We start from the raw sequence: 17,514 nt of genomic DNA, 5'->3' as shown, positions 1-17,514 counted from the left end.
GTTTTGTATTTAGACTACTTATATTTATATATTTGCTCTACAATTTTAATATATTCAGTTTTACGAATTTTTTATAATTTGTCATTTTTTTCAATAAAAAAGCCGTTATTTTATGTCATTCACCATCGTTTTGAGGCTCTCTTTTTTTTAAAGTGTCGGTTCAGGCACCGTTTAGGCACCTGTACCATTTTAAAAGTATCGATTTGGCACCGGTATCAGAAAAAACCCAAACGATACCCAACCCTAATTAGGGGCAAGTAGACTGCGTATGTTCGTTTGGCCGGAAGCTAGAATTTTACTTTGTAACATGTTAAATATTAATATTTTTCTTACACAAACTCATCATTTTGCTTCAGAAGGCCTTTATTAACCCACAGGAGCCGTTTGGAGTTCGTTTATGACGGATGGATGCACGTTTTTGAGCTTAAATCTGTTGGTTGCCATCCACTGCCATGATAAAACTTGGAAGAGAGATTTTTTTAATATAACTCTGATTGTATTCATCTGAAAGAAGAAAGCCATATACATCAAGGATGGCTTGAGGGTGAGTAAATCATGGGCTAATTTTCATTTTAAAGTGAACTACTCCTTTAATCTCTTTTACTGTTATAGAGAGAAGCCCTGGATACAGAGAAACTAAAAGAGTTTTGTTTACCATGAAAGCAAGATATAAGAGTCCTAAAGCCTCCCAGGATACTGAAAGCTCATGCTAATGTTTTTGCTCAGGAAAGGGGCTGTGATGAGTGTCTAACCTCAGAAGAACCAGGGGGGAGAGGTCACAGCAGGTTACGGCGACCCTCTCGGGTTCACAGCTCCGGGGCAGAGGATGGGGCAGAAACGCATGGAGGCGGTTCTCAAAGTCCACATCACAACACACCTGCTCGTCACAGCATAGGTAATGCGGCACCTTCACTGTACTGCAGGAGTCATACTGGAGAACAAAGCAAGAGAACTGTTGTGCTGTTTGTTTCCTTTCTGCTATGCTGAGAGTTTGAATTGTAATTGAACACCTAAAAAAGTTGACCTAACTTAAAGAATTACAGTCAATTTGTTAACTCAGATAGCAGCTAAAAACTTTTGTTCATCTAATGAACTTAAAAATTATTGTCAACACAGCTAAAGATTGTTTAGCATTTAGCAATGCAAAGAGCTACAAACCTCATTCTTTCATCATTGTGTATGATTTTCAAAGCCCACTACATAATAGTGATGTCCGGTTCGCAAACAAATAGTTCTTTTGAACCGGTTCTTTTTAGTCAACTGTCTGAACCTTCTCAAACAGTCTGCAGCACAAGTCAGCACAGATCTACAAGTTACTCAATCAAAACTCACTTTCAGGTGTGTCTGACAGTCACTCCATCTCAAAATGAACCAATTTCCCAGAGTCTATGATCCTAGGATCCCAACTCATTCAGCGTTCCAGTTAGTTCAACAGTACACTGAACTGAGAACAGTCTTTCAGGCATGTCCGACATGCTGAGAACTGTCTGCCGAGGGTTTCATAAAGGGGGCAAAATGTATGTTTCTGATGTCTTTTGCTGAAAAGCATAAAGTATAACAAATAAAAGTTATAGGAAATATAACTGAGATGCGATGGCAGTAGTTCTCGAATCAACAGCCAGCAGTATACTGATAGCAGTTCTTTCTCGAGTCAAGAGTCAGCTAATGGTTTCACCATTTCTCGAGTCACCAGTACACTGAACTGAGGAAACAGTTCTGACTCAGACATGTCCGTGAAGATCCATTGAGCTTTTGATACGAGCATCTGCGTGAACGAGCAGTTAACCTGAATGAGAGGCGAAATGAACGTGTTTTTTTATGGTTTTTCATGGTTTATGTAAAAAGGTGAGTTGATTAAGATAATAGTGCTTTAATAATAGAACTGAGTATTCGTGACATCATTGTGTGATTGTCCCTTGTTTGCTCCCTCAATTTAATTTCAATTAAAATTCAGTAATTGAATTTGTGTGCAGGTGGAGTTCCATGTAGCAGCAGTAATCAAGACTACCCAGAGGTTTCTGAAGGTTCAAGCCGCTCTAACACTCTTATTCGTCTCCCAGCTGAATTCTTCCACCCAGCTGCCGCGGTCCTCCCTGCACCCTCGAGAGGCCGACCGGGACACAAACCAAGAGGGCTCCGCCTAACTTCCCCAGCCTCATGGGCATCTCTACGCTCTCCTGGAGCAAACACCAGGCTGCTCACCACACAGGTATGTACTCAGTGTTTAAATGGGGGGAGGCTGGGGGGCTCCTGGTGTTTCATTGAAACTAGAATACTAGAAACAGGGTTTAGTTAGGTCGCTTTTTTTGTGAGGGAAAACCAACAAGAGCTTAGACGTAATTTGAACACTGTATGGGCTTACATACGTGCACATCTTATGCATCTTGTTATCAATTTGTTGCTAAAATATTTGACCCTTCTGTCCTCAGTATCCATCTCACAGTGACTCCTCCCTGGCTACGGGCAGCTCAGAGGGCAGTCTACCGACCACCATGGAAGAAGGGCTCAGTTTCATCTTATCCACCCCCCAGCCCCTGCTGGACACCCTCCTCGACGAGCGCACCAGTTTCTCCACAGAAACCCTGAGACCCAGTCCTCCAGCCGCTCAGAACCTCCAACCAGCGAGGGGGCACCAGCGCAGCAAGAGCAACTGTGAAAAGAACATCCGTGCAGGAAGCACTCAGCAAGGCTCTGATGAGGATGTGGGGATGGTACGGTGCGGCTTTAACCAGACATGTGACAGCCAGCAGCTCTCTGAGTCGCCGAGCAGCCTGTCGCTCACGTCACTGCTTCTGCCGAGTTCTCTAGCGCCCCCGTCTGTGAAAAAGTGCAACAGCACGGGCAGCTTAGACCAGGGAACTCTCACAACCCAAGAAAAGGTGTTTTCAAAAGAGCCACTGGGTAATATCACAAGCCCCTGGAAAGAAAGAAAAGAAGGAGGAAGAGAGAGGCAGTTGGAGGCAGCACATGGAAAAGACGCGGAAAGTACAAGCCAAATAACAATCGTGGGCTCTAGAAAAAATAGATGAAACTCTACCTTGAGTTAGTTATTTCTAAAGCCCACTACTCGATCTCTGTTTTTTTTTCAGGGAGCAGTTTGACATGTGGCATTCCATCTCAAAGTCTTTCTCTCTCTAACTCCCTGTTTTCATTTGTGACCTGTTACCATTTTGTATTTGCTCGTGGTAAACGTCCGACAGGACTGTAGAGAAACTGGATGGAGAGACTTGAGAGAAGCAGTTTGGCCCCTCAGTGCATGACTAGTGAGAAAGTTCAATCAGCTGCCTGAAGGATCAGGTCAGGAAACAACGTACTGTACATGTAGAGCTTTCCAAATGCTGGAATGCTAGGAGTTTTCTTGAAATACAACAGTATATATAAAGAAACTGAAAAGATATAGTAAAGGAGATTTCTTCTCTAAAAGAGGGTATGCTGTGTTTAAAGATTTAATGCAGTTAAGTATACACTTTCAGTATACATACTTTTTACAGGTTATCTGTTCATTTGTCATTCTGTTTGTTTGTTTCTGTCTGTATTCTATATATTTAAGGATATCGAAAATTGTTCCACCGTCAGCCTGAAGAAAAGCTTTCGTTTTAGAGAGGGACCAAACTAAATGAAAGGAAGTCAGACTGTCTGTCATTTTATTTATTTATTTATTTATTAAAATTTGTTTAAATTATTGTTTGTATATTTATTTAAAGGGCAAATGTAGAAATATGTAATCTCCTACCTTTTGCATTAGGAGATGAAGAAAATATGGACACAAGGACAAAGAACAGCCCTCTGCATGACGGAGTCTCTTTACAAAGAAGTTCAATGTAACTATTACTGAAGATGTCAATGCTGGATGAAAGGAGTGAGGTTTTTACTCAGATATTTTTTTATTGATATGCTCTGGATCAAGGAATAGGTGACTCGCGTTGTTGTGGTCACTTTTGTCCTCCCCACAACCCAAAAACATTTCTCTATGTGACTTTATTCTCTGCAAGTGGCTTCCATTTTTATAATTTTGGTTAGGTGGAGGGGACTCTTTGTATGCTGGGGTGAAAAGATCCAAGCAAACAAAAAAAACAAAAAAAAAGGAAGAAAAAAAAAGGGGGGAGGGGGGTTGGGGGATTTTAGACTGTGGATTACCTGAACTCTTGGATGTTTTGGAGGTTGAATACAGCCAGACGCAAAGGATGATGAACAGGCCATGGGATTTAAATGCTTCTTCAAGAGCCTCTGCTTTATTTTGGTCCTTGGATGGCATGTCAGATGAAGAAAACACAATACAGTGATTTTTAGCTTTCATTTTGACAAAACTAGGTTGATTGGATTTGCAACTGAATCAATTATGTATACATGAATTTTCTTTAGCATGGTTACTGGACTGCAGTAGGGCACCTCTTATTTATTATTCCTCCTCTTTAAAAGAAATTGCACTTGTTTGCTCTTTATTTCATCTAGCTTATAGACTTTGTCACTGTATTCATGTGCAAGTGTAGGTATGACACTCCAAATATCTTAGTTTAGTCTGCCGTAGTGTTTTGCACCCCTGGTTAGTTTTCTTTTGTAATATTCATGTGAATATCACAATTAGACTTGACCTGTTGATGAACTTCATTGACACTTGATTAGTAGTGACTGTCCATCCATGACGTTGGGGTCTCTGTACATTACATCAGTTGTGTTGTGGTTTAGTCAGGACCCAAGCGTGGGATTGTCATTTTAATCTTGCCAATTCCATTCATGAAGCCACCATTTTGAAATAAGAAACTCTGAAGCATTAAAGTTTAATCCACAAATCACAATAACAAAGGGCTTACTTGGTTTCCAAGTGTTCTTGGATCTCACATGACAATTTTTGCTAATAGTGTGCAAGACTTCAAAGCTTAGTCTGACACTACAGCAATAAACAGTAGCTTTGTGTGCCCCAAGTAAACAAAATGATGTCAATGTCTTTTTTGTCTTCTTCAAGTAGAGTATTTACCCTTGTTTACTAGCCTAAGTAACAATACCTGCACGACGTGAGGGCTGATCACATTACATAACCATTCGATCATTGAGAATAGATGGACTGCCAATGGTTCAGATGAACATATGAAGTCATTTTGAACTCAGGACCTTGGAAAATACCACTACTGAACGCTCTGTTTCCTCAGGGAGACAGATAGCTGGGAAAAAAAGAGGGCTGTATGTTAAATGTTAATGTTCATTTGATTTGACTTTGCATTTAATGCTCTAATAAGCTTGCGTCAGTGCATCACCATTATAGTAGAACACGAGCGGTGGCAAGTGTTGTAAGAGTGACAGGTAGACCAAGAGTTAATATATTGCCATTGTTGTATAGTTTAAAAGTGTATGTAGCTTAAAGAAAAATCTGACAACGCATTGAAGGACAAATGCATATATTAAGTTTATGAAAAGTGTATGTATGTGTGATGTTAAATGGTCTAGAGTGATGGGTGAGATTTTATACAAAACTCAATGTGTCTTGTCACTGGGTTGAACATATGTACATATCCTTTTATATATCGAATTGCATGTGTGCTATGACCAATGACAATGATACATGCATTTTAGAATGGTTGAGGTTTGTAGGTTTTATAATTTTTTTCACCCACCCTGAGGTCTTCCTGAATCTGTATTAATGTAAAACATAATTTCCCTTTGATTTATTAATGAGACTACAATTTCTCATTAGACTTCTGTGGTCATATGTAGTTTGGCCTCAAACTGTCTTCTGTGCTACTGTAGCTTAGAGCCCTTATTGAACAGTTAGTTCTTGAATCTGATTGGCTGTGCAGAGTGCTGATATTTCAGTGTTTGTATGATTTCGCTTGTCTGTGTTGGCGACGTTCCACACCAGAGTATGTGAGCGGTGTAGACTGAAAGTGGGATTTTGTTTTGTTTTGAGAGTGTCTGAGACCAAAATTGAGTGGCAGAATCTGGATTTCTCTCACGGAGAAATGCAAAAAACCCGGAGTGGAGCTAGAAAACCATGCATGTGTGATTATGAAGCGTTTTGATGAGGGAGGGAAATTCGATGTCACTTTATTCTACTCGCAACCTCTCTTCTGTTCTGTACAGTGTGTTGGTTAGTGGCACAAAGCTTTTTTGGGAAGTATTTTATAAAAAAAAAAAATATATTATTGAAACCTGAAATTACTTGATTTTAAAGGGATAGTTCACACACACACACACACACACACACACACACCAAATCTGTCATATTCTTTTTTGGTCAAGTATGCCTTTAACAACTTGTGCTGATATTCAGTGCTGCTCCTGTGGTATTGCTTAGGTGGATATTCATGAGTAAAATTCATTGATTTTCCCCTCTAAAAGAAGCAATAAACTCCATGTAGAATGGCCCTTGAGAAAAGAAAGCGCGTGGAAAGAGACAGGAGAGGTTCTGATAGTAGACATGCTGCTAGTGGTTTGGCATGCTTGTGTGGTCGGTCAGAAAGCTCTGAAGCGGAAATGCATGGGAGAAATGTTGTTTTTCCACACCTAAACCATCTCTTCCCTCCAGCTATCTGTCCTTTAAATGTCAGCTGCTCCAAGTCAAGACCGCACGTTCGTAAGGCCGTGGTGTCGCCAGCCTCGTGAATCTTGGGATGCGGGCTGTCACACCATTGTACAAATCAAGAACCCTCTGAAGGGGTAGTGTTTCTGAAGCTTCAGTTTGTGTTCTTTACACTGGTGCCTGGGAAGTTCTGGAGGTCATCTGCTTTATATTTGACTCATAAGTGTGCTCTTATCTAATCATTACAGCTTTGGAGAGTAAGTGTCGGTTAGATGTATGGAGAACCTCTGTCATCGTGGCTGCATCAGTGTTTTATCTAGAGGTTGAGTAATTACTCTCCCCGTCTGACTGGAATAAAGCAAGCGCTAATCGCTACAAAAGTCATACGGGTGAAATAAAAGGTGATCCTCCTACTTAATGACAAAAAATGATCTTCAGTAATGACCTGGGCATCTCTGAGAGGACAATGTGATGAATACCCTTGTGGCATACTGTATGGCCTTGAATGTGTCATTATCTGTACCTTTCTGTTTTTGAAATTAAAAGATAGAAGAAAGATATGGTTAAAATTACTTCTATGTGTTGTATTTTTGGACTGAATTGTAAGTGTAGCCCTGAGTAGGTTTTTGGAGTCATTCTCACCCTCTCTTCTCCAGTATACCTCTCTCATTTGGTGTGTTTGGCAATCACTAAATCAAGGCACCAGCTCTATCATCACAGAGCACAGCACTTCACACACCTGAAATATGGTAGCCCACTCAAACACACACACACACACAAACAACAGTTTCATCAAGGTGACACAAAGCAAATCACTCCTGACACTCCGCTTTGGATTCGGTTACTCTACCACATTTAGTGCCGATACTGTAAGAAAGAAAAAAATAGGAGCAAAAGAGATAAATGACACAAAACTAAAACACTATAAACATCCTGTGACAACAGGAACAAAGGCTGAGCGTTATCTGATGTGCCTGTCAATCTGCAATAGAAGCAATGCTGATACCTGCACTCTACAGGGTGGCTGCAGTCATCACCCTATATGCTAACTGCAAATCATAAAATGCTAGATAGAATGGTAACAAATCAACTTCAGATCATCTTGGTCCTTTAGTAGAAGCTAGTTTCCATGAGCATGATACCATTGAAATTCAAGAAACAAAATGACCTTGGAATGACTTCAGTGTGCGCGGATGTCTGAAGCACATTTGAAATCATGCCAATCCTATTGGCCGGCGGATGTCAGGTGACGAAGCGTAGTGCGTCATCAAGACCTAAAAGGGCACTACGTCATGGAATCCCCAATACTTTTTGTCTTCAGAAGCCACATGCCTGTTTCAGTGTCTAAATCCAAATCAACTGTTCCTGCCACCAAAACAGCGCTTTTCACATTGGATTTTTGATGTGATTTATTTTGCCTATGAGGCGTGTAGTATGGCTTCGTCTCTAGGGACCAAAGCCCACTCCACTAGGAGTGTGGCCTCTTCTAAAGCACTAGCGTTTGCAAGATGTTTGTGCTGCAGTTGGCTGGTTCTCTCTGCACACATTTCACATAAGGTTCTACATTTTGGATATAGCTTCAACCCCAGGATCTCAGGTCCTCCTAGGTTAATCCTTCCTTACTGGACATAAGGTTTGTAAACGCAAAATGATAACCTTACTGGTCGGTCTTTTTTTTTTATTGCTTGCGAGGCGCACAGCATGTTTAATCTCTAGGCATCAAGCACACAATACTAGTAGTGCACTAGCTAAGGTGTGCCTTTACGAGATGTTTTATGTTGTGGCAGGCTGGTCCGCTCTGCACACAATCATATGGATTTAATCCCGGGATCTCAAGTCTGGGTTATTTTTTCTTTAGTGGCCAAAAGGTTTGTGCGTATCCATACTTCACAACCTTGCTGGTCAGACATTTCTCACCTTGCCTAAGAGGCGCAGAATGGCTTCGCCATGTCACAGTGTTCAGATCCCTCAAAAGGGAACGTCTCAGTGTTATGAATGTAACCTGGTTCCCTCAGAAGGGTACGAGACGCTGCATTGCTTTGCAATACTTCATGCCTGCTCAGCTACTTCAGACAATTAAAATCTGGAGATTCCGTGACGTTGGCGCCCTTTAATGGCTTTGGTGACGAGCCATACTTCGTCACATAATCAGCCAATAGAATTGGCGTGATTTTACACGTGCTTCAGACACTGGCGAAGGCATTTCCATAGCGTCATCACCTGCGTCACGCTCCCTTTTCTATGCCTACAGTATATAGACAGATTTAACTACTGTTTGTGTGTGTTTTTTAAGATAAAAAATCGTTTGTAAAATAAACCATTTTGGTGCTGTGTTGGGTCTCTACTTTGATGTATGATGAAATCAGGATCCTTTTCTTTCTTTTTTATAACCAATTTTTTAAAGTTTGAGTCACCATTTGATTGGACAAAATTAGTAGGTATAGGATCATCAATATTATCAAGAGAAATACCATATTTTAAGTGCGTATATCTGCTAAAAATGAAACTTTTTCAGTGTTTAGGAGCACACGAGCATACAGATACCTCAAAGCTAACAGAAACAGGCTAAGTTTCCACATAAGAGCCACATAATTAAATTTGATTCAATTGGGGTTCTTTAATATCAGACCGTTCAATAGACAGCTGTGTGTTAAGAAGTTAACTGAGAGAAGGGTCTTATTCTGTTGTGTGTCTGCACAGGTTCTTTGGGTCAGTTTATATTAGTTTAAATTCAATTTGGAGCTTTTTTTTATATTATTTCCATCAGGCACAGAAAGTGATAAAACTACAAACAGAGGTTATATTTCTTTGCAGGTTTTTGCATATAACATGAATTTGCTTGCTTTTGCATTTAACATGAATTTGCTATGTCCTTTTCTAGTCTTGAATCATACATTTATGTAAAAAAAAAAAAATAGCCGTGATGTCCATTAATATTCATGGTTCTGAGTGCTTTGCTAATGTGAGTTCAGCTTCAGTTCATTGAATTCACTGGTTGGCTTTATGTGTACGTTTATGTAGACAGCTGATGGCAATGATAATTCATTTGTTGTCTCAGCGATTATTAATCCCTTTTTGATCCTGATTTAAAAATACTAACTTTTAAAAAAAAATATATATATAGTAGGACTTTAGGAATTTTAAAACAAATTCTGTGTCCTCAGTCGAGACAGCAGGTGTTTGGGTTGAAATGCCTGCCCCAGAACCCTACTTGGAAACGAGAGATCTTTTTTTGGTTCTGAGACTGATGATGATTCTTATTTGCAATGACGGCATCATAATTTCTTGTTTCGGTGAGGTAGGCCTGCTATATTCTGGGCTTGTCTGCGATCACTACGACAGGCTTATGAAGTGTCAAATCTTTATTATTAAGTTTGCACAGTCCCACCTTGCCTGTGATTGAATTATGGCCCGATAGTTGGCATCTAAATTAGGGGACCACTAAAAAATGTGCAGTTTATTGTTTCGGTGTTCATTTCAACAATTGAAATGAAAAATCCTTCAAATGCCCTGTGTGCACTGGAGATTTCACTAGACTTTAGTTGCTGCTTATTGTAAGTAGTATAAATAATAATAATAATAAAACGCTGACCACATTAAAAGTTCGTTTTTATTTTTCTTATTGCTGCCATCTGTGATACAATTATTTAAAATGGACTCCAAAACTCTTTCTTTACATATAATTATATTGCAAAATTATAACAAGATTATAAAGAAATAGATTAGCTTGATACTACAGTTTATGTAAACATACCGAGCAATGTAAACAATATATTTCAGAGCATGAGTATTTATTTATAAGCTATAAAGATTTAATTTGTTCACAGATGTTTTTTGAGTGTTTTGAACAAGCTTGGTGAGAGACATGATGTTTATTTCCAGCATGTTATGTCCTGTTTATTTATTTATGCTATATTGACATTATAGGGATAGTTCACCCAAAAATGAAAATTAGCCCATGATTTACTCACCCTCAAGTCATCCTAGGTGTGAATGACATTCTTCTTTCAGACGAGCACAATCGGAGTTATATTAAAAAATGTCCTGACTCTTTCAAGCTTTATATGGCAGTGAATGGCCGTTTATGTTTTGAAGTCCATTAAAAAGCATCCATTCATGATAAAAGTAATCCACATGGCTCCGGGGGTTAATAAAGGTCTTCTGAAGTGAATCGATGCGTTTGTGTAAGAAAAATATCCATATTTAAAACTTTATCGACTAAAATAACTAGCTTCCGGCAGACAGCCGTACGAATCGACTTGCACCAAAAGAGTAACACTTGACGATGTACAGTATGAGGTAGGATGTAGTAGCGCGCGGTTCAAATAAACAGGGCTGGGCAACAAACTCAAGCTCCACCGACATTTCTATTTAAAATGTTCGTTTTAGGCTTCTAATTCGTGACTGGTGTTTTATTTTGCTCTATCCTCGTTCGTCAATGCGTAATGTGTCATGTCAAAGGTTACTCTTTCGCCGTAAATCGATGCGTACGGCCGTCTGCCGGACGCTAGTTATTTTAGTCGATTAAGTTTTAAATATGGATATTTTTCTTACACGAACACATTACTTCACTTCAGAAGGCCTTTATTAACCCCCAGAGCCATGTGGATTACTTTTATCATGGATGGATGCACTTTTATGGACTTCAAAACATAAATGGCCATTCACGGCCATTATAAAGCTTGGAAGAGCCAGGACATTTTGTAATATAACTCCGATTGTGCTCGTCTGAAAGAAGAATGTCATTCACACCTGAATGACATTGAGGGTCAGTAAATCATGGGCTAATTTTCATTTTTGGGTGAACTATCCCTTTAAGCAAGTAATGTCTGTATACTTCTGGCACATTTGCCTTGTTTTCTTCTATTTTTATGCACTTGATTATTTACAGGTACAGTTGTAATTCATGCATTTCAAAGACGTCATTAGTCAAGCATGATGTTATTTGTTTTAACAAACATGATCTTGTTTTTAATCAAGCAAAACATTCAACTTTGGTCAGGTCAAGGCTCCATTGACAGAACCTCATTTCACTTTGCAGGAACGGATTGATTGTGTTGCTCTGATCAAGAAAAACTGCTGTACAAATCATTCTTGCTAAATGACTGCACCAAGTGCTCTTGGAAATCCAAATATGCTTTAGCATTATATGGGACAATACATTATATATACTGGGCTCTCAGTGAATTTGCTGAGGCATGAATTCTTAACTTCTGCCTTCTGCTGGAACAAGGGAAAACCTTTCCACTTCAATGTTACAAGATCTTATTTTCATGCCAAGGGTCTTACACAGCAAAGACTTGGCCTGGCCAGTTGTTATCTGTGTTTGGAAAGCTACCTTGAAACTGTAGCTTGCCAAGCTGCAAGCTAATCATAATTTGAAGTAGGGTACAACGGGGCTAAAGGCACACCTTAAGAAAAACATTTAAAAACAGTAAATATTCGATCAAATTAGCGCAGAATCAACTTTGCGTTGCTGCCCGAGATCGTGTCATGGATCAGACAAATTTCCATGTACAAAGCGTTTGTTAAGAAAGGTGCTGAGCTGAATTTTTGTGCCATCTAGTTTCAAAAGAGAGTAAAGTCAAGTGCATCTTCATTCCCCATCTTAAACATTGAAGTTACCATGGAATAAAAATTCTTCTTTTTTTGGGGGGGTATATTGCAGTATTTATAAATTATTTATCTGTGCTACTGGTTAGAGATTGTTACTGGAAACCGAGCTGATTGGAAACAGCTGTTGTGACGCTACAGAAGTTAGTTCTTAGCTGTTAGGTTTAGTGTTGCCTCTCCCCATCACTAGTGGTTATATATAGTCTCAAAAAGATGTGCTCTCTGCCAATTGCGTTCTGATGTCATGACACATACACCTCAATGTGGTTACATGCGGCTGCATTCGATTATATTTTTATTTCAGCTCAGCGCGACGGACTAAAAGGCCATTCATTTGTCTAGTTGAATGTTATGTCACGGTTTAACATGAAACGGTCAGTGTTCAGCAGGTAAAGCTTCTACTGTACCTCTTCATCTTTGTTCCGCTTCATTTAAGTGGCCGTTTGTTTGCGTTCACGTGGTATATTAACTTAAAAACCTCATCTGTTTTTCCATTAATGTGAAGTGCTAATATTGGAAAATGATTACTCAAAGACTGCTTTGCACGGGTTGACATTAATACACCACCAGCAGTGTTGCAGATAAGCGCGCTGAGAGACAAAAAATCACTAGCAATTTATTCCTGATTTGTCATGTTCTCTATAGCAATTATGATGCTGGCCTATTGTGTGAAGAATAAAGGAGATGCAAAGATAGCATTTGCCGTTTTTCATGAACCCCGTGCATAGCTACTGATCTGTCACAACAAAATGCTCTCTCACCCTTTGCACTCCTGATCTTTCTCTTGTTCTCTTGTAAACGTTGAGCTGTACTTAGCTTCGGCATGCCTCTAGAAGATTCGGCGTGCGACTTTGAGTTCACCCTAGGCAACGGCCCTTGGGACTGCATTACATATTTATCATGGCAATTAGGAGACGTGTGCACTAAGGGCCATTAAAACGAAAGTGCCCCTGTACGTAGTGCATTGATGCAGTCTGTGCTTGGCACTCGTTCCCTAAGCCGATTATCAATGGCCGTGGCTTTTGTGTATACACAAGAGATGCTCAAACTCTCCATTACAGCCACCATCACGGCACTATACGGCCCCAACAAGGGCTCTGCCACTCCCTTTCATTGTACCACTCTGCTTTCATAGAAAATAGCTGCTCGTTGAGAGAGAAATAAGAAGGATGTGGTCTGAAAAGCTGTGATAAGGGTTCAGCAGGCACATACACACCAGCTCACAGACATCTACAAACCAAGGCTGAAAATAGCCCTTGTTTGTCTGGGTGACATATGTTGTATAGCCCCGGGCTCCAGGAAATCAGTCCAAAGTCAGCACCTCATGCACAGGATGCCCCTATAGTGCACATACTATGATTCAATTCATTCATGTAGAGTAACGAAAATGGCTGGCTGTGAAATCTACTACAAATCAGCTACAAATTGCTAGGAAGATGAGCTGAATGTTATATACAGTATGTGGGAGTTGCTTAGTGGCCCAGAAGGATGGGTAGACCCTGGTCCCCTGCTCTGCATTCATGGAAGAATGGTCCCAGCTGTGCATGAATGAATGGATATCTGCATTAGCATCTTCTCACATCAGTCCTCTGATGTCTCCCACACTTTGATGTTTAGGAAGATGGACAGAAAGAAGAGTGGTTATGGGGAAGGAGAAAGAGATGGCAGAAGATGAGAGAGCGGGATGAAAGCCAATACTGAGGGAAGATGGATCATTTGGGATTTCACATTTGTCTTTGCATGGGATTTATGTAGCATCGTCTATCAAATGAATCATGGTATAGGAAGTGGGACACTGCTCTTTTTTTTTGTCATGTCTGTCGCATCCGTGTTGTTTTCTATAACGATCCACCAAGATGGTCCTGAAAAATCTAATTATTACTAAATGTCTGGGTGGAATGGACAAATGCCAAAAGTATGTGAATTTATATGTCATTTTAATCTTTCAATCTGATGTTTTTTTTACAGTTTTTATCTGGTCCACAAAACTAGTTTGAATGATTTGTTCACTCTGTGATTAGATGATTTTACTTTCTGAATTTCTATAGTTTGGCAACCTAGATTTCAGTCTGTTTCTCACCCAAACCCAAATATTGCTTGGTACATAAGTCATATATGGACAAGTTTGAAGGAACTTTTTATGGTACTTTTTTTTTTAAGCATGAAAGCTCCATGCCATTTATGTAACTGCATGGAAACAAGTGACCAGTACATTAAAAATTGTCCCTATTGTGTTCCACAGAAGAAAGTAAGACATACAGGTTTGGAACAATGTGAATGCGAGTAAGTGATTTTTAATTTTTTGGTTAATTATTCCATGGTGTTGAAATTACAAGTATATATGGGTGTTGTGTTTTTGTGTTTAGATGTTTTTGGCCGTTTAGTTTATTTGAATAGCAGCAGAGTGATGAATGGTCTCATTATCAAAAGCACAGCCTTATGTTTTATCACTTTTGTTAATGTACAAAGCCCTTTATCCCAGCAGTCCAATGCAGCGCTTGAGTCATTAGTGATTCATTGGGGGAAATGAAAAACAGGCCATTCATACTCTATCTGGGCTTGGTAGCACATAGACCACTGGCTTCTTCATAGAGTTTACACAGCAGCTGATGGAGTGACAAATCGAATGGATTTTAGATGGTGTGAGCTGGATGAGAGGAAGACAGAGTGGAGGAACAGGATTACGGTAGATGGATTTGAGCCTCACCGAAAACAGATCTTCAGTGGAAAGAGGGAAATGAAATCTTTTGAGCTTATTGTGGTTGTGTGATGTGTCCCATATCTAATGGGTCTGTGGAATAGAAAATCTAGGCGGTGTCTTGTATTTGTCAAGGGTCTTAGCATAGTGTTTATAGAGCACAGAATCTAACTGAAGACATACATTTGTGCATGATCATTTGAGGACAAGGGTGTTACGATATTTAAGGGTGCTTAAACTACACGACTGATTTAGCTTTCACCAGTGGGAGGTACTTCCTATGAGCAAGCCCAATCAGCAGAGCTGTCACTCAAAATCACTGGGGGCGTGGCATTACTCACCACTACTTCTCTGGCTTTCTGCTGCAGTTTGACTGATTTTTATCATGTTGAGAGGCTGTTTATATGAAAGACTTATATATAAATATATATAAATATATATATTAATATATGTATACATAACACTTTATTTTTGCTTTCTTTGTACTATATTGTCAAAATGGATTGATTGCTTTATTTTGTTGATTCTGTTCATATAAAAACCAAACAAAAAGTTGTGCAATAATGAACAATGAAGAAAAAATATACCTTGTAATTTAGTGTATATATGTAGCCTTGGTGGCAATAAAGAGGTGTGACTTTCAAAAAGACCATTTCGCCCAGAACTGAGACTGAGGTGTTCTCTCTCACGTTTGTACATTCACCACCGGTTCTGCTTAAGATTTCATTGTAAAATGTATTGTATGAAATAAAATTGAAGATATTGAGACTTTATGAAAAACATTGTGCCATGCATTGTTCATTATTTAAATTGTATGAATTTGATGTTGCTCATTTTTAGGTCTTTTGTTGACGCAGTAGTTAATTTCCTCCTTCTAACAGAATCTGATGGCCTCATTAATGCACAATTGACCCTGTTTTACATTTATGCATTTGGCAGACGCTTTTATCCAAAGCGACTTACATTGCATTATCCTATACATTTATACTTAGGTATGTGCAATCCCCTGGGATTGAACCCACAACCTTGCGTTGTTAACGCAATGCTCTTACCACTGAGCTACAGGAAAGCTTTTTGTTTTGTGTTTGTAGGGGAAATAGCTGCAGCAGTTTGTGTTTGGTGATTTCTTCTTCCTTTATTATGGTGTGTAGGGGGTGTTTAGGATGAGATGACATAGTTTTGAATCCATTTTCTGTCATAGATGTTCGCGTTTGTGTGCATGCCAGATCTACTCTTACAATATTTGCCTAAAGCAACATTGTCAAAAACCCCATTTACCCATCACACTATGAATCAGTCTCAGGAGTAAAATAACATATCAGACACTCTAAATACGACTGCATTGTCTTTAATTAAATGTTAACAGGAATGAAATTGCTTTTTGCTTATGCTTGAAGCCTGGCGTTTACTTTGATTAGATATTTTGTAAGGGTTCAATATGTTGGTTTTAGGCAAAAATATTGAATAACTGAATCAACCAACAAAAGTCATTTTTAACATTCTGTAGGGTAACTGATTCACTTTTTATACGCATATAGTATGTAGTTTCGTACAAAAACGCATGTGTATATGCATTTGACCTTGTGGATTTCACACAGATGTAAAGAGGCAGAAACTTGTGCACATGGTCTTAATGCTCTAATGCACCACAGGACTTTCCCAAGCAAATAGTAAGTAAATATACAGTAAGTCAATTGCTTTGCACCTTTACATCAGTCGGCATCAGTACACAATGAAATGTCAAAGCAATGACTAGTGACGCTAGCAACACCAAAGTCAGAGTTCGACTCGGGACAGAAATACCGCTTAAGTTTATACCTCGAATGCACTTCAAGTCACTTTTGATAAAAGCATCTGCTAAATGAAAAAATGTAAATAAAAAATCTGCTTCATCCACAGAAGTTGAAATGATCTAAACAAGGCTTCAAATGTCATCTCTATCATGTAATCATGTATTATACACATTTTAGCATCCAGAATGAAGCTTAGGAGCAAATAAACAAACAGTAACTTGCATACTCTACCCACGTCATGTTTCGTATTTCTGTCCCGTTTTAACAGCTAATGATTGTTCCCTGAGGGCAAATGCTTCAAAGATTTCATGGAGCTTTTTGTAAATGTACACCATACAACCACGCAGTTGAGGAACGCCGCGATGACAACAATGTTATTTTACATGCCATTTGAGATTTCATAACTGAATGTCTCTACATTTTTCAGTACGTGTGGTGATGGACAACATGCCAAGGTTGTACAAGAGAGATTGTCAATAAACAAACGATGGAAGTTTTGTGCATCCAAAAGAAGACTATTTTTGAACCATCTTCTTGCTGATTCTTTAGCTGGAGATTTGCGGGTGTGTCATGCAGGTAATTAAAGAACTGATAACAGTATAGTTTCCCGAAGCACTTCCTGCCTGAATACCATGAACACCATTGTGAACGTCTTTGTAATTGATACTGCCAGCTGCATTGGTGTGAAACAAGACTTTAAAAAGACATTTAGTTTGGGGAGAGAGACTGCAGGGTTGTGTAACTAGAGTTTTGATTCTGGCATTTTCCTGCTCCTTTCATTCCCCTTTCTTACCGTTATAGTTGTTTTCCGTTTTATTTGTTCCCTGGCACACATCTTACATGTAATATGTTTGTTTGAGCTGTAGCTCTGTTGTGGGTCTCTCACCAGGAAGAAA

General features: G+C 39.3%; 1 protein-coding gene across 1 annotated transcript in view; it reads left to right on the top strand.

Moving 5' to 3' along the window:
- The window catches only part of cacna1ia (calcium voltage-gated channel subunit alpha1 Ia), a 274,744-nt gene extending 266,129 nt beyond the window's left edge, over positions 1-8,615 (top strand). Inside the window, exons 36-38 of the mRNA XM_082142182.1 lie at positions 727-895; positions 1,974-2,209; positions 2,430-8,615. Of these exons, the coding sequence (XP_081998308.1) occupies positions 727-895; positions 1,974-2,209; positions 2,430-3,029 (1,005 nt within the window). The 3' untranslated portion in view covers positions 3,030-8,615. The remainder of the gene's footprint in view (positions 1-726; positions 896-1,973; positions 2,210-2,429) is intronic.
- The last annotated feature ends 8,899 nt before the right edge of the window (positions 8,616-17,514 follow it).

Source organism: Leuciscus leuciscus (genome assembly GCF_965113295.1).
Source record: "Leuciscus leuciscus genome assembly, chromosome: 1".
Lineage (NCBI taxonomy): Eukaryota > Metazoa > Chordata > Actinopteri > Cypriniformes > Leuciscidae > Leuciscus > Leuciscus leuciscus.
The sequence above is the reverse complement of the archived record's forward strand: the minus strand, read 5'-3'. Positions and strand labels throughout refer to the sequence as shown.